This window comes from Oryx dammah, unplaced genomic scaffold (assembly GCF_014754425.2).
Source record: "Oryx dammah isolate SB20612 unplaced genomic scaffold, SCBI_Odam_1.1 HiC_scaffold_2, whole genome shotgun sequence".
NCBI classification, from domain to species: Eukaryota; Metazoa; Chordata; class Mammalia; order Artiodactyla; family Bovidae; genus Oryx; species Oryx dammah.
Window position 1 is genome coordinate 60,759,044 of NW_024070186.1, and position 23,253 is coordinate 60,782,296.

The 23,253-nt window shown below is 45.1% G+C and overlaps 1 protein-coding gene across 10 annotated transcripts in view; it reads right to left on the reverse strand.

The window, feature by feature from the left end:
* TNIK (TRAF2 and NCK interacting kinase) overlaps positions 1-23,253 on the reverse strand; it is a 400,746-nt gene that overhangs the window by 94,738 nt on the left and 282,755 nt on the right. For all 10 annotated transcript variants that reach the window (XM_040248755.1, XM_040248731.1, XM_040248749.1 and 7 more), the window contains exons 10-12: positions 16,970-17,145; positions 11,630-11,696; positions 8,032-8,236 (exon numbers count right to left, since the gene is read on the reverse strand). In XM_040248755.1, coding sequence (XP_040104689.1) covers positions 8,032-8,236; positions 11,630-11,696; positions 16,970-17,145 — 448 coding nt within the window. The remainder of the gene's footprint in view (positions 1-8,031; positions 8,237-11,629; positions 11,697-16,969; positions 17,146-23,253) is intronic.

Genomic DNA, 23,253 nt, shown 5'->3' on the forward strand with positions numbered 1-23,253 from the left:
TACACTTTTGGAAATTATATCTCAGACTTCAGCACACACTCCAGTAATACTAACAGCTAATATTTATTGAAAAAGTGCTAAGTGTTGCTGCTATTCTAGACTCATTTAGTCTTTAGAATAGACCTGAGAGGTAAATGCCATTGTTATTTCTAGTTTTACAGGTAAGGAAACAGAAAGGCACAGGAAAGTTCAAGAACTTACATCTAATATGGCAGCTAACGTCAGCCAAAACACTACCCTCAACAGAAGTTCCCCAAATGCTCTCCTCAAAGAAGCTCCCCTTGGCAGGATTGTTGCTCACTGACTCTTAGAGACATGTAACTTCCCCCTGGTTCCCCTCCCCTCTTTTCGGTCTGAAAGCATCTGGGACAAACTGCTTAGGTCCCAAAGAGTAAGCTTTCCCGCCAGCGGCCTTCCTGGGCTGGGCTCCAGCTGCCACAGCTTTTGTGAGGCTGGCCTAGTCACCTGAGTGAAAGCGGATACTGAGAGATGATGTGAGCAAATCTGACCACAATGGACCACCAGGTAAATAGGATGGGCTCTCTGAATGGAAGCATGAGATGGTGCCTGTTAGCCACGCTTAACCTGGATTCGATGAGTCCATTGAGTGTGAGATCTGTGGAGCTTTTGCGTGTGCGCCCAGTCACTTCAATCATGTCTTTGCGACCCCATGGACTGTAGTCCGCCAGGCTCCTCTGTCCATGAGATTCTCCAGGCAAGAATATTGGAGTGGGTAGCCATGCCCTCCTCCAGGGAATCTTCCTGACTCTTGCTGGTTGATAAAGCCAAGTCTTTCACAACCATTTTCCTGGTGAATCCTCACAACAGGTTTGGTGGTGGGAACACACTTTGTTAGAAGCCTCCCTGTAGAGCTCAGTAAGCTCTGCAGGGATCAGAGAGTTGCCTGGGCAAGCAGGTGGCACACAGTGGCCGAAATCCAGACCTTCTGCCTTGCCGAGCAGGTTGCTTCCCTTCCCCCAAAGCAGAGAGGAAGTGACTGTGTTTTCAAGAGAGTACTACACCAAAACTGTATTTTGGATGTCCTATTTGTCACTGAAATGAAGAGATGCTGTTGGCTCACTCCTTCGATCAGCATTCTGCAGAGCTGGCCCTATAACTCTATTCTCCACTTGAATACTTGGTTTTCTCTGTAACAACATCAAACCTACATCTTCATTAGTCTTCCGTGCTCAATTCTCCTGCTCTACGCTAGTTCTCAGAGAATTTAGTTCCCAGACTCTCATCCTCCCAATGTCTACTTGCATGACCATAAACCAGTAATTCCCATTTTTCTCCCCATTCTTGATCCTTCTTCTATGGCTCTATCTCTATAATCCAATTGCATCTTTGCTATCGCCACTGGCTGCCCCATACGTATCTGTTTTTAAAACTTTTTATTTACTTATTTATTTATTTTTGCAGGATCTTTGTTGCTGCACGGGCTTTTCTCCAGTTACAGTGAGTCGGGGCTAGGCTATTCTGTAGTTGTGATATGCAGGCTCCTCATTGTGGTGGCTCTTCTTGTTGTGGAGCACAGGCTCTAGGGCGCACAGGCTCAACAGTTGTGGTGCACGGGCTTAGCTGTTGTGCAGCAAGTGGGATCCTCCTGGACCAGGGAGCAAAGCTGTGTTTCCCACATGGGGAGGTGGATTCTTTACCACTGAGCCACCAGGAAGGCCCGGATGCATCTTTAACTTACTGGTGTAACTTACTGCATTCCAAACCAATCTCATCCTTTGCACCCAAACCTGGGCCTCCATTTGAATGCTCCAGCCTGACCCTGGGGAACCTTCTGTGACCATCACCCTCCTTCATGGAAGACATCTGATCAACCACCACATCCTGCACGATCTATATGCTCCATCTCTCTCAAATATGCCCATCTCCATCTCCACCTTCCATCCTCCTCCACCTCTCCATCTCTTTCCTCCATCTCCACCCAACCACCATCCACCTGAAAGCACCGCCCTCTCCAGCCTGGGCTAACCAGTCTCTCCTATCCACTGTTGCTTCCTCCCAATCACTTTCCTTGTAGCAGCTGAAGTTTCACTTTAAAAATGCAGATCCGATCACATCCCCTTGGTTGAAACACGTCAACGACTTCCCACTATTCTTAGAACAAAATATGACATTCCTTAACCAGGCTTATGAAGCCCAGCAACACTGTGCCTTGGCTTCCCTCCCTAGCATCCCTGCATGCCCCTCACTGCCTTTGGCTGGATACTGACCGACAGGCCTCCACGCCAATCTAGGTGCCCACTCCCGCGGCCTGCTCCCATACCACACTATTCTTTTCTACCATAGCAATCTGGCAATTGTCATGAATGGTTAGTTGGATGATTATTTGCCCAATGCCAGTCTCCCTCACAGATCTCATCTGTACAAGGGCAGGCCATTCCCAATGTCCAGCATGGTTGTCTGCACAGTGGAGCTAAGCATTCACTAAATTTGTCAAATGACTGCCTGTAGGAATAGGCAGTCACTTGAATTTAGAAAGTTTTAATTCAACTGCATGCTTAAACAAAGAAACATTCGAGCCTATAGTCCCTAAAAGCTCCATATTGTGTGCTTAGCCACTCATTCGTGTCCAGTTCCTTGCGACCCCATGGACTGTAGCCTGCAGGCTCCTTTGTCCATAGGGATTCTCCAGGCAAGAATACTGGAGTGGGTTGCCATGCTCTCCTCCAGGGCATCTTCCCAACCCAGGAATCAAACCTAGGTCTCCTGCATTGCAAGTGGTTTCTTTATTGTCTGAGCCACCAGGTAAGCCCTAAAAGCCCCAGGCACTCATAATAAAAAGTTAGAGGCTTATAGGGAATTTTAGACTCTAGGCTCTCATTTTGTATGTCAGTGCCCAACTATTTCTGGACAATAAGATATTTGTTGTATTTAAATTTTTTTCCTGGTGATGGAACCAAAGTGATATAATATCTTCCAGCTTGTTTTTATAACTGGTTGATGTCACTAAGGGCTTGAGGCAAAAAATGAGATCTAGCTGGCTTAAAGATTAAAGCTTACTACCATGGAGCAGGCTGGTGCTCCTGAGGTCAGTGTCATTCATTTCTGTGACTGAAAGATACTCTCCCCAGAATGAGGGTATAGAGGGCTCTCAGCAAGTTGAAAAATATATATAGTAATTACGAATATCATTTTAAAACTCTTGAGAAGAATCAAGCATCACAAATCATCTTCCCAAGGTTAGTCTGAAAAGATGACCAGAGTAGGGGCAACAATACCTCAAGGTCCTGATTCCTGGACTCTGACTCTATGAAAAGTTGTTCATTGTCTAAGCCAAGAGTCAGAAATTTTTATTGAACTGAGAAAAGATAGAGGAAGCCCTCTATGTGCTTTTTCTCATTATTGATGGGCTCATTCAGCTTAGCTAGGTTTAATCAGATTCCTGGAACTTAGTTATAAATTGCACTTTATTATTGGTCCAAGAGGAGTTGTGTGCCTACCATTTAACTGGCCTGAAGCCACGTCCTTTTCATGAAGCTGATAAATGACCACAATTCAGTGTACAGTCAAAGTCCTTCTAAGAATACACAGATCCTGATTTAGAACCTAGCCAGAACCACATGCTTACCTATAAATAGCAAAGGACAGGCAGGGATTCCTTAGAAACCTCTGGTCAGAGGTGACATTTGAAATCCCTGTGGAAGTTGAAGAGTACAACCTACACAGCCTCATGTCACCAAAGGGTTGTCTCTGTGTGTTGTGTTAGACTCTTTTGAGACCCCCTGGACTGTATCCCACCAGGCTCTTCTGTTCATGGAATTTACCAGGCAAAAATACTGGAGTGGGTGGCCATTTCCTACTCCAGGGGATCTTCCTGACCCAGGGATCAAAACTGTGTTTCCTGCATTGGCAGGCAGGTTCCTTACCACTGTGCCACCTGGGAAGCCCAAATGAGGTGTCTGAAGGGCCTTTATTTGGAAAAGGGAATGTATATTGTAGGATGCCAGCACAAGGCCACCTGACTCACACTGAAGTGAAAATCACAAGCCTAACTGTGAGTTCCTACTCAGAACCAGAACCAGAAGTGGTCACCAGGGCAGGGCAGCAGGCGTGGATGGGATCCAGCAGGACAGGAGTCAGGAGAGAAGTCCTGGCAGTAGTCATTACTCAGGGGTTCAGAACTTACAGCCATCTGAGTATGTAGCATTACCTTTTTTCTCTATTGAGGAATAGGGGTAAGAGAAAGGATCAAAAGATAAAGGCGGTATAATCTCTTGATGCCTTGTGGTTATAAGCATTTCTGTTTCTGGAGAGAAGCTGGGGCACATAGACGTGGCTGCCCAGAGCAAAGTATTGCTGTGCATGCCTTCTGTGCCTGCAGGGACATAGAGGGTGTGCCCCACTGGATGCTGTGCTCCACTGAGTCTGAACTTTGTCCTGCATCCATTAGAGGCTCCAGAAAATGCAGCAAAAAACAGACACGAGGAGGCCTTGGCAGGAGCTCTAACTGGCAGACTGAGGGACAGAATCAAGTTCGAAGATGAGCACCTACTGGGCACAGCTTCTTTGACCTTGCTCAGAGATCCTTAAATTCTCAGCGTAAAAGACCACAGAGGCTGGGGCCAGGAGAAGACTATGGAAAAGCACACTGGCCCTGGCTTACCAAGGGAGAGTCAGGACAGACAGTGACAGTGGCTGGGCTCTGGAGTCTAAGCCACTGGGTTTGAAACCTGGCTTTGTCTCAAGCTGTGTGACTGTTAGCAAGTTGTTAACCTCTCTGAGCCTCAGCTGCTTTATCTTTAGACAGGGGAATTATTTTGAAGATTAAATGAAACAACTCACATGAAGTACTGGACAGTCTCTGTCCTATGGTTAAGTGCTTTATAATTGTTAGGAATTGTCATTCTAGCAGCTTTTGAAAAGAAAAAAAGAACATATAATGTTAAATAAGTCAAAATAAGTATGAAAGGAAGAAAATCTAAAACAAAATAATATGATGCATTCTCTGAAAAGACTTCGTGCCAACTGAGGATCTAGGTTCAAAGGCCAAGAGTTCTTGTGTAAAAATTTTTTAAAAAGAAGAAAATCTATATATGTGTGTGTGTGTGTGTGTGTACACATACACATGTACATGTCTGCCTACTTGACTATGTTAAATGTTTTATGGGATGACAATGGGGACTTTCTAAGTTAAATGGTAAATGCCTTTGTGCTCAGCTGGGTCTGATTCTTTGCAGCCCTATGGACTTAGACTGTCAGGCTCCTCTATCTTTGGAATTTTCCAGGCAAGAATACTGGAGCGGGTTGCCATTTCCTCCAGGGGATCTTCCCAACCCAGGGATTGAACCCATGTCTCTTGCATCTCCTGCATCGGCAAGCGGGTTCTATACCAGTAGCACCACCTGGGAAGCCCAAGTACCTTTAGCTTGAGACTAAGTCCGGCAAATCACTAGGTAAGGATTTCATCAGCCAGACAGGGTAAATGCAAATGGTTAAGATTTTCAGAGTGTGATGCACCAATGAGGTGAAGGCCCTGGGAAATGCTCTTGGAAGGAATAAAACACAAGCCAGGAAAGAAGCAGGAAAGGCAGGATTGGGGAGGACTGCCTGGCTTAGGAGAAAGGTTTGATTTGAAGTCAGAGGGAGTAAGTCCTGGATCCAAACAGCAGAGGCCCTTGGCCCTCGGGAGACTCAAGAGACTGAAGGAAATGGTGCATTGCTGGGCTGGACGCTCCTGCAAGAGGCTGCAGCCTGCCTGGGTGGGCGGAAGGAGGTGACACTGAGGGATGGCTGTGAGCACTTGTCTGAGAATTTCAGTGTGTGCCCAAGAGAGTAACTGGAGGTGATGCAGGCACCTCCACGTCTCCACTTTGGACTTCACTTCTGAGAGTTGGCTGATTAACACCCACACCTCCCTTCGCCCTGCCCTAGCTGTCTCCTTTGAAGGCATCTGCCCCTGAGCACGATAGCATCTCTGTCTACAACAGTGTAGTTGTGAGAACAGAGAACAGTAGGTGACCTTCAAACCTCTCATGGGCTGAGTGTGCATCATGCCAACAACATCCTAGACTTACTTAGATTGGAAAGAGCTTCATTTGCCTGCTGCTGTGTGCAGATGCTTACAAGGTTCAGTTGTGCAGATCACAATTCAAGGCTCTGATTACATAGCTATACCTACTGCCTCAGGGCCTGTGTGGCTATGGAAAGCAGGGAGACCTGGGTGTGAATCCTGACTTTGTACTTCCTGGCTCTGTGACATGGGACCAATGACTTCTCCTCCTTGAACCTCACAGTTTTTCTGTCATTAAATAGAGATATGTGCTCCTTGCACAAGAGGTAAGATACATATAAAGAGATGATAGCAGGTGATGAGATCCTGGGTTAAGCAAAGCATTTCACCCAGTGTTTGGCATAAAGAAGTCATTCAATCATTGTAACTATTGGGTGTGGCTGGTCTGCATATTAACACTCCAGGGACATAGTGAGGTTGATGGGACTTATTGCAAACCGGAACAGAGGCCCTCACTGATTTAAGCCAGGAAGGCCGGACCTGGATGTACCATTTAAAAAGCAATCTGCTCCCGGGGTCTGCAATTCACCACCCTCTGACTGCAGTGGGCACTTGCCGGAGCAAGTGAATTGCAGTAAACTGTTAATGAGGAGCAAGACAGTGTTTGGGAGAATCATAAAATCACTCCCCCATTACCGTGCACTTGGTGAAACCTTTCATCTGCCATCCAACTTCCCCAACAGCTATGGTTGCTCAGCTTCCTAGCTGTCTAGAGACTTTGATTTACCTGGCACAGGAAGGAGGCCCTGGACCAAAGTTCTCAGAAGGAGGCTTTAATAAACAACTGTAAGACCACACATGAGAGTCTGGCCCAGGATAAGCCATGCAGAAAAGGCTGGCTGGTGGTACAGGTTCCCTCACAGATGAAGTGCACCTGGTGGCGAAGGCAAGTCACGCCCACTAGCTACAGGACAGGCTTCTCTAGAAAGAGAGAGCGACAGGTGGGCAAGGCTTGCCTTGCATTGAACACCCGTATCAAGGTGTGTGTGGAAGGACTTGTGAAATGCCTTCTCCAGCATTCAGAACAGTAACAAACAGTAGCAGCAGGCAGGCCCTGCTTTTCCACACTTGACATTTCACTTCTCTGCCAGGTCTCTGCCTGGTTCACTGTGTTCTAATTAACACCTATATTCCACCTCTTGATCACCGACTCATTCACTCATATATTAGCTCCTTCATTCCACAAATATTTAGGAGGCATCTAGTATGTAATGGGTACTGTTTTAGACACTAATATCTAGATACATGGGGATTCCCTGGTGCCTCAGATGGTAAGGAATCCACCTGCAATGTGGGAGAACTGGGTTTGATCCTTGGGTTGGGAAGATCCACTGGAGAAGGGAATAGCGACCCACTCCAGTATTCTGGCCTGGAGAATCCCATGGACAGGGGAGCCTGGTGGGCTGCAGTTCATGAGGTCGCGAAGAATCAGATACAGCTGAGTGACTAAGCACATACACATCTAGATACCTAAATCTGAGATACACAGTGATAAAAGGGGGAAAAAAAGAGAGATACAAAAGGGATAAAACATCCTGTCCACAAAGAGCTTACTTTCTAGTGGGGAGAGACAGACATAAAGTACACAGGTGTGAAGGTGATTAAGAAATACATAAGGAAACCATTCAACAGGGAAGGGCGACAGGATGTGCTAGAGGGAGGGGCTGAGATTTTAAGTGAGGGGTCACGGAAGTCTCGCTAGGAAGGTGAGCCCTGATCAGGCTGCGAGGGGCCGAGCCCTTCACCTGTCTTTCTGCTGTGGCCACACCGAGGTCACAGCACCCCTGCTGGTAGAGTGCCCTTGGCCACCCCCTCCGTCGCAGCTCGGGCGCGAGAGCTCCCAGCAGGCTGCAGCCCCAGGAGGGTGGCCGGGGGCCGCGGGGGCCGCCGGGAAGGGCCCGGCGCCGGGCGCGCCTCACCTCACCGCCCGCCCGGGAAGGCCCGGCGCCGGGCGCCCTCACCTCACCTCCCGCCCGGGAAGGCCCCGCGCCGGGCGCCCTCACCTCCTCCAGCCGCCGCCGCTGCTCCCGCTGCTCCTCGACGCGCTTCTGGCGCTCGGCCAGCAGCTGCCGCTTGTGCTCCTCGTTCTCCCGCTGCTGCTGCTCCAGCTGCTGCCGCCGCAGGGCCTCGGACCGCTCCTTGTTGGCCAGCTGGAGCCTCAGGAAGTCCCGCCGCAGCGTCGACTCCCCGGGCAGGTTCAGGATGGAGCTGCGGCCGGGAGACAGGCACAGGTCAGGGCCCACTCTGCGTGGGGGCGTCGCCGCCCTGGGGGCCCCGTGGAGAAGGAGAGCCAAGCATAGCCCCGGGAACCAGCTCAAGTCCAGCCTCCCCTTCAGTGTGATCACCGCAGGCACGGGCTGTCTCCACCGCCACAGAGCTGTCCCATTCCTGAACTCATCACTGCTCTCCAGGACGGTCCACAGAGCTCCTTCCTCACCCCCTATTTCTAAAAGCTTTTTTGAGTACTGCAAGCCCTGAGTCCCAGACTGGTTTATTCTCACTTTTAAGAAAGAACTAAGCCAACAAATAAAAATGAATAATCAGAAGCGGCGAGGAAACCTGCTCTACATAGATGGATATAGCCTCAACCACTTCACCTCCTAGAACGCAAGCTACAGACTCCGTGGTTCTGCACGGCAGCCCAGCCAGGAGGGGAATGTTCCTACTGGTTCAAACAGACCTAGTCTTTTTAATATTTCTGGCAGCTTCCTCTTGAGATAAATCCATTCAATAAGCACTGAATGCCTACTATGTGGCAGGCACTGTAATAGGCTCTAGTGGATACAGCAGTAACTAAATATGTTCTCTCTAGTTATTTTCTTGTGGGGAAGAGAGACAATTTGACAAATTCTACAAACAACATCATTTCAGATATTAATAGGCTCTACAGAAGACAAAAAAGTGTAAGTTTTAAGAGGGACAGTGGCAGGGAGCTGGAGAGAGGATGAGGGCTCTCTTTTAGATCAGGGAAGACCTCTCCTAGAAGGTGATGGTTGAGCTAAGCCCTAAATGTTGAACATGAAGAGGTAGGGGAAGACTCTTTCGGGCAGAAGGAAAAGCAAGTTTAGAGGCCTGTCATGGCAACAAGGGTGGCCTCTGTGGGGGACTGAACCCCAAGCTGTCTTCCCAGAGCAGAGTGAATGAAAGCAAGAGGGGTACAAGAGGAAGGCAGAGACAGGGAAATAGGGTAAAGCAGGAGGCTGGGGACGCCATGTGTGGAACATTTATCAGCAGGAAAGTAACAGGATCAGATTCATTTGGCTGCTCAGTAGATGCTATTCTGCAGGGTGTATGAGGGCAGGCAAGGCCACCCATTGGGCTGCCACTGCAGTGACCCTAAGGTGGAGACTAATCAGGTGGGAGTGGTGGGGTCAGAGGCTGCGAGAAGCCTTTGGGGACAGAATTAGTAAAACCTGTTGATGGATCCAATGTGTGGAGTGAGGGATGACTTGCAGGTTTTTTCTTGGCATCTGGGCTGTGGTGGTGATGCAAACTGGGATGGGGAATGACAGGGGAAGAGTGGGTTTTGTGGTTGACAAGGGGATCATTCTGTCTTCGAGAGCGGGTAGCGTGCTCTGTGGGATACTGCCATGCGTGTGTGCATGCTAAGTCGCTTTAGTCGTGTCTGACTCTGCAATCTCATGAACTATAGCCCACCCGGCTCCTCCGTCCATGGGATTCTCCTAGCAAGAATACTAGAGTGGGCTGCTGTGCCCTCCTCCAGGGGATCTTCCTGACCCAGGGATCGAACCTGCGTCTCTTATGTCTCTTGCATTGGCAGGCAGGTTCTTTACCACTAGTGCTCCCTGGGAAGCCCAAGATACTGCTATAAAGTGACATAAAAAGGCTTGGTTCATAGATATTGCTTGGAGCCTACTAATAAGTCTCCTTTAAAACTACAGCCTTTGTGTAGGACTCTAAACCAACCCCAAATGATGGTCACTTGCTCTGTGCAAAGGCAGAAGGGCTTAGGGAACTCAGCCTCCTGTGCACATGAGGACGATCTATTAATATTACCTGATGTTGAATCAATGTCAGATGATCTGAGCTGTATTACTGACCCAATCATTAACTCCATGTGTGACCTGATTGCCCGTGTTGGATCGTTACCTCGTTTCCATAATGAAATAAACACTGTCCCTTTTTACTTTTCAGGATTTCATGAAAATTAATTAGATGTGCCCATAAAACAGGACTTGAAAGATAATCTTCAATGTCATATATAGACATGTTACAATTATAGAAATGTTAAGGGACAGCTAGGTCACCCAGTAAGTGATTCCTAACATGCGATATAGCAAGTATTAGTTAAGACAAGGGTCTCAGCTCCATGGAGAGTGATCAGAAGGGCTGATGTGTCTGTCTGAGCAAGCTTTGGAAAAACAGTGTACAACTTCTCTGAAAGCAGGGCATTTGGTCCTTTGCTTTATAAGAATGTTTATTTTCCATATCACTACTTGGCAGTCCTCATCTTTATGCAGCTAAACTGGGGGCGGCCAACATGTTAAGTATCCAGATGGAAGGAAAGAATTCTCCTTCAGTCTTTGACCTTGAAGATTCCCATAGCAGGTGAAAAGAGAAAAACGCATGGCCCTGTAAGTTCAGTTCTGTTCTCCTCCAGTAGTTTTAGCAATAATCCAGCTTGGTTAGGTCCGAGTTAGCTCAGAAAAGGGATGCACTAGCTCACTCCAGCAGCAGTGGCTGAGTTGGACCCTTTGCTGGTTTGGAAGATCTGCCTCAGTCATATAAAATCTGTTCCTTATTGAGTACTGGGCTCCATCCTTGGATGGCTAGAGTGTGGAGACCTCAGTATACCCCACTGACCCTTCTGCTTTGTCCATTTCCCCAACAGATCTCGCTTCACATGAACACTGCATCTGCCCTGGTGTGCATGGCTGTGCTCTTTGATTCACCAAACTGCCATCAGTTGAATTCTCTTACAAAAAGAAAAATCCTGGTGGTGTGAGCATACTGGCATCAATTATTTATAAACACAGACTAGGAAAAAGTCAGAATTAAAGTCAAGTGAAATTTAAAACATAGGGATGATGGTAATAAAGTAGCGCTTGATTCTGGGAGCTAACATATGAGAGCAGGAACGGGCGTGGGAGTTCTGTTTAGGGCTCACCTCAAGAATGTAATTTGACTTCCTGGAAGCTGTTTCCTCTTGGATTAGGCTGTGGTGAAAATACCATGGCATGTGACAGGACAGTGGCCGCCTAAGTGTCTCAAAGGTATGAAGTAATAGACTGAATAACTCAAGTCTAAAAAATACCACTTAGGTCTCCAGAAAGCTGCAGTTTGCAGTACTGTTAGACTATTACCCAGATAACTGCCTCCTCCCCATTCTACAATGTTATATATACGAGGAAACAAGGAAATAAATCTTGGAAGACAAGATAAAGAAGATGCTGATTTCCATGTTCTCCTACAGCCTGCCTAGGGAAGTTTTCCCAAATTAATGAGTACGTGCATGGGCAATAAATTAGATAAGACCACCCTGCTGGATTCTTAAAAATGAACCTATAAATCAAAAGCATGTGAATTTCACACAAGCACAATTCACAATGTGAAATGAGAGGATGGGTCTTGTTTGCCTACCTGGGCTCTCCGGAGTCATTCTCCTCTTCTTCTTCTTCACTTCCGCTGTACTCATACTCCGTCTCATCTAAAGAGAGACCCACGGAAGGTGAGTGCACAAAAGGCGCTGCAGCTCAGTAAAGCCCACCCTTCATTTCCTGTACAAGTAAACCAAGGCCCAAAGGGCTGTCCTAAATGTTGACCTGGGGCAGGCTCCAGGGCTCCTGACTTGTGGTCCAACAGTACCCACCAGCTGGATTCAAGCACATGGAATTAACATCTGAGACTGCTTCGGCTGACTCTAGGCTCTCTCTGTAATGCCTGGCATTCACATGCAAGTGAAGACAAGGAGCTGAAACAATTTCTCAGTTCCTGTTAACTTCCATTATAGAAGCACCTAACCCAATCTGGGTACTCTTGCCTGGAAAATCCCATGGGCAGAGGAGCCTGGTAGGCTACAGTCCATGGGGTCGTGAAGTCGGACATGACTGAGTGACTTCACTTTCACTTTTCACTTTCATGCATTGGAGAAGGAAATGGCAATCCACTCCAGTGTTCTTGCCTGGAGAATCCCAGGGACGGGAGAGCCTGGTGGGCTGCCGTCTATGGGGTCACACAGAGTCAGACATGACTGAAGTGACTTAGCAGCAGCAGCAGCAGCAGCAACCCAATCTGGGCCACTGTTAACTTACTGACAGTAGTAATCATTTTTTTTTAAGTAGGAATTTTATTATAACTTAACTGGACTCACAAATTGCCTTTCGCTATCTCAAGAACAGAAAGAAACTTCTGACAGCATGTGTGACTAAAAATATAGGGTTAAATGTGTTTTTATTGACCCACTGGGAACATTCATTTAATTCACAAACATGTTAAGAGAGTTAACATGCAATAAAGAATAAGACTGAGTCTCTGCTTTGGAGGAGATTAGAATCTGATGGTCAAGATGGACAAATATATAATCAGAGTTACCATGATTATGAAGAAAAATAACTAATTTTTATTGGGTATCACTCATGCTGGTCACTATGCTAGATTACTTATGTTCTCTCATCTACTTCTCACAACAATCCTTTAACATGATACCCATTTTGCAAGCAAAGGTACTGAGATTATAAGCGGCTAAGTAATATGACTAATAAATCTGAGATTTGGATTTAGAATTCAACCCAGAATTTTCCCAACTTTATAATTAGCATTCTTTTCACCACATTATATATTAAATAGGAATACATAAAAAGAGCAATGAGGTATCAGAGGAAAAAAAGGAGCTAAGTACATGGGTCAAAATGGGGAAGGAACAGCAAGGTCTTTGGGGAGGAAATAAGCTGGACCTTGGAAGGTCAGTAGCCCCTTTACAGGCAGATGGAAGTTGAAAGTGGCTGAAAAAGGAGCATTCTAAACAACATAACTACCTGAGTTAGACTGCAGTACTATAGTGCATGAATGTTCAGGAAACACTGGTTTCTGAATGTTTGGTGTGAGAAAGCAGATGGAGTGAGAAAGGCCAGCAGGTCTGATGTGACTTGCTGATCTTTAACATGCTGAGGCTTTTCTGTGGGCAGTGGGGAGCCTTTTGGAGGAGCTTTTCATTTTAAGCAAGGGAGGTGGTCACAGGGCTATCATCCGTTGATAGCTGTGGGTTAGTAATTACAACTTTAAGACATTTGTGTCCCTGAAAAGCAACTGAAACTGCAATTTGCGTATGTTACCACCAGGAGGCAGCAGTCACATGATAAGAACTATGGAATTTGATCATAAACACACTTTGCTTTCCATCCTACTCCATAAGGGAAGATGAAAGGAAGGCATAGCATGATGACTTCAAGTGTATTTTTAAAAATCATATAAAAATTCGCTTTACATGTTTAGATATGAAGCTTTCAGGCCACTTTTTAAAAATATTATTCCACCAAAATGTAAAGACCCTTCATAAAATGTTTCAAAGTTCCACATTGAAAGTTTAATATTCCAAACTTTCCTGAAACAAAGCAACAGAGAATTCAAAGTAAACTGCAGAAATTTTATCTATTAAAGTAAATTAAAGCAAGAAACAGAGGCACACAATTAATCTAATTATTTGTCCTCAATAGGGTAAAACTTCTGTTTGTCAGATTCCTCATCTGTAATACTTCATCAGAATCCAGCATGATTGCTTTTGCACTGCTGTCTTAAATTAGCATGTCTCAACATATCTTAAGGAAAGAATAGTATTAGGTTGCACGTGCATGCTAAGTCACTTCAGTCATGTCCCACTCTGCAGCCCTAAGAACTATATAGCCTGCCAGGCTGCTCTGTCCATGGGATTCTCCAGGCAAGAATACTGGAGTGTGTTGCTGCACCCACCTCCAGGGGATCTTCCCAACCCAGGGATCGAACCTGCATCTCTTGTAGCTCCTGCATTGCAGGGGATTCTTTACCCCTGAGCCACCAGGGAAACCGAAGTATCGGGTTAAGAAATCTTAAACAATGCATATTAAAATTTTTGATTCTCCCCAAAACTGGTCTTAGAGCTACTAAGAGAATGAAAAAGTACTAGAAGGAGCAAACTAAGTCACTTATCAAATCAAGCAACTGGAAGGAAGTCTCATTTGGGCAATACTCTTTCTTGGGGAGCAGACAGAAAAAGGCTGTTGGTATCTCTTAATCCTAAATAGAATTAAGTTCCTTAACTCACCATGCAATTCTTGAATATGCCTCCTACCAAGAATCTTACTCTTCTACTCCGCAGAGAAGGAACACATTAAAAATAGTCTGCTGTCTCAGGATGGTGAGTTCTGAGTCCCAGTCCAGAGTTTGCGCTCCCAAAATGTGCAAACAACCCAAGGAACATGCTTTATCCATTCTTAAGAGTTCAGAGGCAAAGAGGTCACAAGATCTCAGAAAGTAACCCTAAATACTACTGTAAAGTTATGTCAATATAGAAGTTTCTAAAAAAGTGTTTGTTGTTCAGTTGCTCAATTGTGCCCAACTCTGAGATCCCATGGACTGCAGCATGCCAGGCTTCCTTGTCCTTTACTATCTCACAGAGTTTGCTCCAACTCATCTCCATTGAGTCAATGAGGCTATCCAACCATCCTATTCTCTGCCGCCTCCTTCTCCTCCTGCCCTCAATCTTTCCCAGCATTAGGGTCTTTTCCAATGAATCAGCTCTTCGCGTAGCTTGTATTTCTTGAGTACATCTATGTGCCAGAAGTTGTAGTAAGCATTTTACATGCATTACCTCATTTAATCTTTGCAAAAATGCCAGACAATAGTAATTATTATTATACCCCCATTCCTATTTTAAAGATGAGAAAACAGGGGTGGAGCTCACATAACTAAGGGGTGGAAGTAGAATTTGAACTCAGAATTTGAGTGTGAAAACAAGAGTCTTAAGTACTTAACCTAATCTACATATGTATAGGAGAATGAATTTTCTTTTTAGAAAAGCTGGCCTTTAATGGGTTACATGTCTGACACACAAAACCAATATAGAATTGTAAAGTAAAAATTAAAAATAAATAAATTAATTAATTAAAAAAAATAAAAAATAAAATAAATAAACTATTCCCTTTAAAATTCTGACTTCATGGAGTGGCCCAAGACCACTACTAATAAGTAGCAGTTGAAAAATCAGTCTTGGCACTTCTTAACCTTGACTCGTGTGTTTCTTTCTATGCCTGGTTTGTGCATCTTGCACTGCCCTCCCAGCTCCTTGGGTTCTCACTGACACGTCATCCCTCTCCACCCACTAAGAGCTGGAGATAGGTCTCCTTTTTGGCCTAGCCTCAAAACCTCCTGCTCCGGAGTCTAACCTGATCACACGTTCTCCTGAGTCCCGGAGGCTGGCTGCAGAGAAGGAACTCTTTCCTTGAAATGTTCACTGAGGATTTCTCCTCCTCCCTTAGCCTTTGCTGATCTTCGCTCTGCCCAGTCCTGACTCCTGCACTGCTCACTGCCCACCCCTAGGACCCTGCTCGTACTTTGCCATGCGACAGATATTAGCCGTAGAGACAAAGAAGAGAAATTCAAATATGGTTGTGAACTTTCAAAGAGGCGAACGTGCATGCCAGCTCCAGTATGCCAGCTGTTGTACTGTATTACTGTACTTGTCAAGGTACTGTACTGTCAGATTAAAAATGTTTTCTTTTTTTGTGTTTGCTTTTTTAATGTACATATTATTTGTATGGAAAGTTATTATGAACCTATTACAGTATAGTACTACATAGCGGGTTGTGGTAGTTGGGTACCCAGGCTAACTTTGTTGGACTTATGAACAAATCAGACTTAGGAAGAGGCTCTCAGAACAGAAATCGTTTGTAAGTAGGGGACTTACTACAAAAGGAAGGTACCCTCTGTTCTTTGCTGCCCACCACCCTCCTCTGCTGCCTCTGGATCATGAAGAGCAGAGGAGAAAGGTGGAGAGGACAGAAGTGGAGGCAAGCTCATCACCATGGACCTCCCACCCTCGGCCTCTTGCCTTCCCCTCTGCTCCACCCACCCACGCTCAGCGCTGGCTTCATCAGACCGGAACTTCCAAATCACTGCCAGCCCCACCGGCTGCCCCTTCCTGCTACCACCAGGGAGCTCTCACCCCATCTGCTCTCTGCATTCTCCCCTTTTCCTTCCCATCCTCAACCTTCCCTACTGCCCTACCCAACTAAGTCATAAAACCTGCCCCAGACCAGGTGAGTTCACCTTGGTCAGGATGCTAGTTAAGGAATTCTGAGTCTCTATTCAAACAACTTGTCCCATGACCCCAAGTTGGACTCATGCCTTTTCCAGTGATGCAGTGAAAAGATAGGGTGGGACAACAGATAGAGCCATAAGAAAAAGAGGTTTTGAACCTATAAAATAAAGGGGAAAACGCAATGTTCCGTACAGTAGCCCGGCAACCTCTTTAAAATTCCTGTGACTATAATAAAAGTCCTTCTGACTTCCAAATACCTAAATTAAAAATGAGCCTCAGAGCACAAAAACTTAAATGGTGAAAAGGGCCAGTACTGAAAAAATGTCAGTTAGATGTGTGTGTGTGTTTAAGGTTGCCTGTCTTCTGTAGATTTTGCCTTTGAAACATGAATATTCATTTGAATTAAGAAAATCACTTGTCATATTAAACCACTTCCTAGTATCACTCAACACAACTTCTTGTTCACTGCCTGGAAAAGGTAATATTTCTTGCAGTTCTATTCTTTCATGAAAGATTCCATTTCAGCAGCCTGCCCCTGGTGATGGCCACAGGCTGTGATCTCTGAGGCAGTCCTCACACTAAAGAACAATGCAGGCTATCTGAAATCCCCTCGGTCCCTCCAAACACATCAAGAGCCCATGACACTTGGTCTTTTGTTTCCCTCACTGCAGTAAAAATGTGCACCTCACCTTTTTCTCCTCGCTTCTTCTTTGTTCTATCGATATGGTCCTTGAGCTGGATGCGGACCTGTCGCTCATTGGGTTGGTCTCGTATAAATGGATGCTTCATCAGTTGTTCCGTTGCTGGTCGCTGGCTGTGGTTCTTTACCAAACAGCTCTCAATAAATGACTGGAATTTTTTTGACCTGACAAACAGAAGAGATGAACCCATGGATAAAAGGACAATCCAAAGAAAAGGAAACTTACATTTTCTGAAATACTGGAACAACAACAACAAAAATAGGTCCAATCAGCTACATAGGGATCAACCAGTCACGGAGTACATCTAGCTCTTTATAAAGCACAATGGGGTTCAAAGGAATCCTTGCCACCAACACACAACTCAGGCAGTGTATGGCAGTTATATCATGAAGGCATTTTTGCCTAGTTTATATGGTCACACCGAAGCCCAACAGGTACCACTGAAGAGAAAGATCCCAATAAAAATCATTCCTGAAAGGTCTGTTGGAATGAGCGAACCAGAGCTGGGCCTTAAAGAATTAGGTAAAAAATAATTATTGGGAAAGAACAGTTCAAGGAGATAGGAATCAGTGAAAAACTAAAGCTGAGATTGAGCATACTATATGTCAGGGGACACTGAGGTAAGCTAAGTAAGGCAGGAAATGCAAGCTGGAAAAAGTAACACTAAGGTTGGATAGGTAAAGGGGACAATTTGTAGAAATGAACAAGATTCTTACACAGTAAAATGAAATTTAGGCAAAATTTTTTTAACTGGCAATTTCAGAATCACTTTTGGACTTTGCTTTTCAGTGAGCAAGAATAGGATGTATGTGAATGTCTGCTATCGATCCATGGACTTGGAAACTTAACTTCAAGGGACTAAGTTCACACCCAGAAGCAAATTTATCTCCTTCTAGAGAGGCACCATCTCCTCAGAGATAAGCTCTGTGCCAGGGACGCAAGGGGCAGGGGAGAGCCGGTGAGGGATACCAGCGATTAGGGCACAAGTCCACAGCATGGTAGAAATTAATGATGACTTGAGCTATGATTCATGAGTTGGGCATGCCTGTTCTGGCTGAAAGTTCCAAGAAACTGTCCAGCATCATAAATAATTAAGCTCATGATTCTACTGCATGCCTTTCCGAGGTGCTCCACTGTCAGCAAGGCACATCTCTCTCGGAGACCTTGGGGGAGCGCTGCACACCCTCCTCACTGTTCTCACCTTGATCAGGAATGGATCCATTCTATGCTCTCTGTCGCCCTCCTGTGGATCACTGGGGAGTTACAGAAGCAAATCTCCGAAGAAAAGCTTTCCCAAGCTTCCCAGCAGGTCCTACGTATAACCATCTAGCCTGAAAGGTGTCCTCACCATACAGAACAGAATGGTGAACGTGTTCTTCAAAGTTCAGGTGTCAGCGGGCACTGTGCCATTCTCTACTTCTGCCCAAGTCAAAGCAGTGTTTCACCTTACTCCATGTTTAAAATATTGAATTACGGGTATTTTTTCCCTCCTTAACATTCTAGGTGATGTTTAAGCTTTTAAATTATTTAACATAGAAGTAAAAGTCACCTGAGGGTCAGCTCAGGATGAATCAGGGTTGGCAAAACTAAGGACTAGACAGAGTAACCACAGGATGGACATTCTAAGTATCTCTCTCTTAAGTCCTTCAGCCCATACCCCTGCCTTCTGGACCCTGGAAATTCTCCCCAGAGCTGGGATATGCCTGAGCCATTTTTGTATCATGAACACACTATATATCGGACAAACAAGTGGATGCATAAATGGTTATCAGGTGAGAATCCCACCCAAGAGCTGTAATGTGGCTGCCTTCAAATCTGTGCTTGTGAGAGACAGATGGGAAGGTTTAGAGAGAAGGTATTATTTTATACACTTTCTTTCTATCCATCAGATTAATTTGTGGAGGCACTAATGCGATAGCACCTAAGGAAGGACTTGGCAAAAAAACAAACAAAAAACCCATAATGAAATAATGGACTGTGTTAAGCAATAAACTGAAGAGAATAAGATTAACCTTCATAAAGAAATGGACACACTCCAGGCTGTACACTTCTAGGTAAGAAAATCAGTATTAGAAAGATGAAAACAAAATCAAATGAAGACAGAAAGTTATTAAATATTCACGAGAATGCAAATGGCAATTCTCTTTTTTCTATTAGAAAACGTGGAAGAAAGAGTTTGTTCTTTATAAAGTGCTCGACTGTTCATTAGGGGATGATAAATAAAAGAAATCACACCCAATTTAAAAAGAAAGTCACACTTAATAGACTGTACATTCCCTTCCCTGATCCTGGCACCTCACAAAAGCCAGGAACATCTCCAGGATGAGAGCGTGTTCAGGGAGTTTAATGGAAATAGCTATAGCAGTCTTTTTTCCAGTATGTCTCCTGGTGGGAAGGAATCTCATGATATACTCAAGAGAATATCTTTGGGCCCAGAGGATGAGCCAAGATGTGCGAAATTACAACGCTGGCAGTTTACCCCATGTCCTCTGCAGATGGTTCTGCTTCAAGAGAAAATAATGCTCACTTACAACAAATCTTCAAAGATGTACTCTCTCTGTGTAGAGTTAGTGTGATCAAAGAGTCAATATGTTTAATCACACATTTAATTAAAAGTAAAAAAACTTCACCTACATCGAGTATCACCTGACTCTTTGCTGAGAGTCCTAGTGGGTTTAAAGTACAGTTCTACACCTTTATTGTTTTAGTCTTGAGTGAGTGAAGTCGCTCAGTCATGTCCAACTCTTTGCGACCCCATGGACTGTAGCTTACCAGGTTCCTCTGTCCATGGGATTTTCCAGGCAATAGTACTGGAGTGGATTGCCATTTCCTTCTCCAATGAATGAACTGAACAAGTACAGTAATGCAGACTAGAGGAGAACAAAGGTATATTTCAGGTCCCTGAAATGTTTTAGTCTTAGTTGCCTATAATTCAGTTCTGTCACTTTTAAAAAAGCCCAAGATGAGCAATACCAATTTCCCAAGGCTTGGCACGGGGAGATAAATGATAGTGATTGGTACTTTTCATCTGAGACACTAGTTCTCTAATACCAGTGTCACTGAGCACTTTATCGTCTCAGATTTTCCTGTTTCTATGTTAAATTGTGTTGTTGTTACTCTTTAGTTGCTAAGTCATGTCAAACTCTTTGGTGAGCCCAGGGACTGTAGCTCACCAGGCTTCTCTGTCCTTGGAGATGTTAAAAATGCCTGAAAGATCATTACATTAATCACTATAACTGCTTGGGCTAAAAGTTTCTGGTAATCTTCAGACTCCCTAGAGGCAATTTGATCTTTAAAATTTGTACTTGCCTGCTGCTGCTGCTGCGGCTAAGTCGCTTTGGTTGTGTCCGACTCTGTGCGACCCCAGAGACAGCAGTCCACCAAGCTCCCCCATCCCTGGGATTCTCCAGGCAAGAACACTGGAGGGGGTTGCCATTTCCTTCTCCAAAGCATGAGAGTGAAAAGTGAAAGGGAAGTTGCTCAGTCGTGTCCAACTCTTCACGACCCCATGGACTGCAGCCCACCAGGCTCCTCCATCCATGGGATTCTCCAGGCAAGAGTACTGGAGTGGGGTGCCATTGTGCTTGCCTAGAACTATCCTTTTTCTCTACATCAGGTTCTATCATTTACTGACTGTGTGATTTGGGGCATATTACTTAACTTTTCTGTATCTCAGTTTCCCTGGCTGCAAATGGGAATAAACTGTTAGCACTTATTTCAAAAGACTGCTGTGATAAATAAATGAGTTACTTCATATAAAATACTTAGAACTGTGCCTGTGACATCACAAATGCTATGATTATTATTACTATTAATACTTTGACTATTGATGACAATGTCCCACCCTCTCTGACCATCACCAGGATTAAAGAACAGTAGGATCTGCCTTGAGGGCTAAGAGCAGAATTGTGATGGTGTTTTTCCCAACTTGTGTTGAATTGAATAGTATAGAATTCTTTAACAGAATTACTTTACGTGTATTAGTATTGGATGCATTAGCAACAAGAGTGAGTAGGACTCACTCATCTCCAAGGAGACTGCAAAATATGCTGATTTTAAAAGACTCTAGTAATTTTTGTTTTGATTTTAATAAAGTCCAAAATCACACTACTATAAGTACTTTCTGATATTTTCTATTATCATTATTTCATTTAGAGCTCCCTGCACCCCTAAGAAAGCATTGTTATTTCTAAAACAAAAGTGCCAGAAAACTCAGCAGGAATAGGAAGTGTAGTTTCATAAAATAAGAGAAATGGTTGGAAGCTCTGGAGTAAAAGCAGCAGGCTGGGGTTCCAAGCTGCTGTGAGCCTGGAACTCAGGATAAGACATAACCTCATTGGGCCTTCAGTCTCCGTCTGGAGCCTGAGTGATTTAAACCAGGAATCTTATCTCTCTTCCCAGAGATAAGCAGTTATGACTTCTCCAATGAGCTCAGTCGAACACTGCTTTGCCTGTGTGGAATCTTCACATTTAAAGGGCATGTGAAAAGGACAAGACCGACCACCGTTTACAGGAACAAAGTCATCCCCATCCTTCTTCAGCGGCCCCTGCAAGGAAGCTACGGCATGCAGTACAAGCGTGAGGGATGAGGGGCCAGGGTGAGCACAGTGGGGAGAGAAGGGAGGGGAAATCCTTTGCAGGAGATGGTTATCCACGTAGGCTGAACCTCACTACACATGAGAGAGAGGAGGGAAAGATGGCAGCCCTGTTGCACTGGTCACTTGGTGACATGGAGACAGATGGTGACAGCGTCCTTCTCCTCTGACTCAGCCCAGGTTGTAACCCTCCTGGAGGCCTAATCAAATGTCTGAGCCACGTGAACACTGACTGGAGCCCGGACCACCTGGCTTCCTTGGCGCCAGGCCTCTCCTCACTGCACTGAGGAAGGCCAGGTTCCTGCTCCCAGGGAAGCTCTCCTTTCCTCCTACAATGAAAGGGGCAAAGAGCAGTGATACTGCCTTTCTTCCCTGATATTAAGGCTCAAGGGAAAAATGCTCACTCTGAGGGACTAGTATAGCTCCTTCTCTACCACTTTAACCCTGAACTCTGAGAAGTCAAATGGCGCAGTAGAAAAAACACGGGTCACAAACTTGGGACAAGGACCATAACCCACCTAGAGCCTCAGACTCTCGCCCATAATATGAGGACTCAGAGCATCTGCCCAGCAGGGTTGTGGCTAAAAAAATAAAGGTTATTACAGGATTATATGAAATCATATGTGTGAAACTTCTGAAGTCTGTAAAGCACTATAGAATTTAAAGAATCCTGAATTCAGTAAAAACAAATTTTTATATATATCTTAAGTATATATATATATATTTTAAATACACACACACATAAATATGTTGCTGAGACTACAACATACATGTGCCTTATATGCCTTGTATGTCGTAGATTCAGTCAATTCCTTGGAAATGATCCTCAGCTGAATGCTTACAATGAAGAGTTCATGGCTGTCCCTGCCACAGTGGTGCCCCTTTGGTCATATGTTGGAATATACACCGGGAACAGTGCACTTCACCTGATAACTCATTAAAGTAGAGAATAGGTAGATATAAAACAACACTTCAGAGTTTTGTTTCTTTTGGTGGGGGATAAGGGAAAAAGGAAAAGAAAATAGAAATATTTTATTTCCTCCCAAACCCTAACCTATTTTAAATCACTCTGAACCTGGTTGTTCAATACAAGTACTCTGAAGTGCCAAAATATTTTCATTTAAAAACGAGAATTCTAGTGTAGAGAAATTCGAGCCCCACCAAGTGTCCTGTGGCTGGGGGCTGCACGGCCATCTTTATAACGGCTGGGTTCTGACTGAGAAGGTGTATTTTTCCAGGGCTTTTGTTTCCTCCACTGGCTCTCAAACAGCCACGTCATCTTCCCATCCACCACCTGGCATGTGGCACTCCTTCTCCTAGCTGGCTCTCATTCTGAGCCACGAAAGGCCATGCAAGGAGGCTGGTGAGACGAAGGCAGCCTGGACTGATCCAGTTCCCTGCAGCAGTATAAAATCAGCTCTCATCGCCAAAGTATTGAAGCAGAGAAGTCAGCCTATATTTCCCAAGTCTGTACTTCTCAGGCAAGGTCAGTGCAGGGTGGCTCCTGTTGGAACAAGGTCAACGAAGTAGGAAATTGTAGAGCGGGGACTGGTCAGTCACTTTTCTGGGGGCCAGACGGGTCACACAGAAGGGCACTGCAGACCAGGGGTAAGAAGAAGACAGGACCACCGTGGTGACCAAGGGATTCCAGCTTCTGGGCTGGAAGAGGCAGTGACG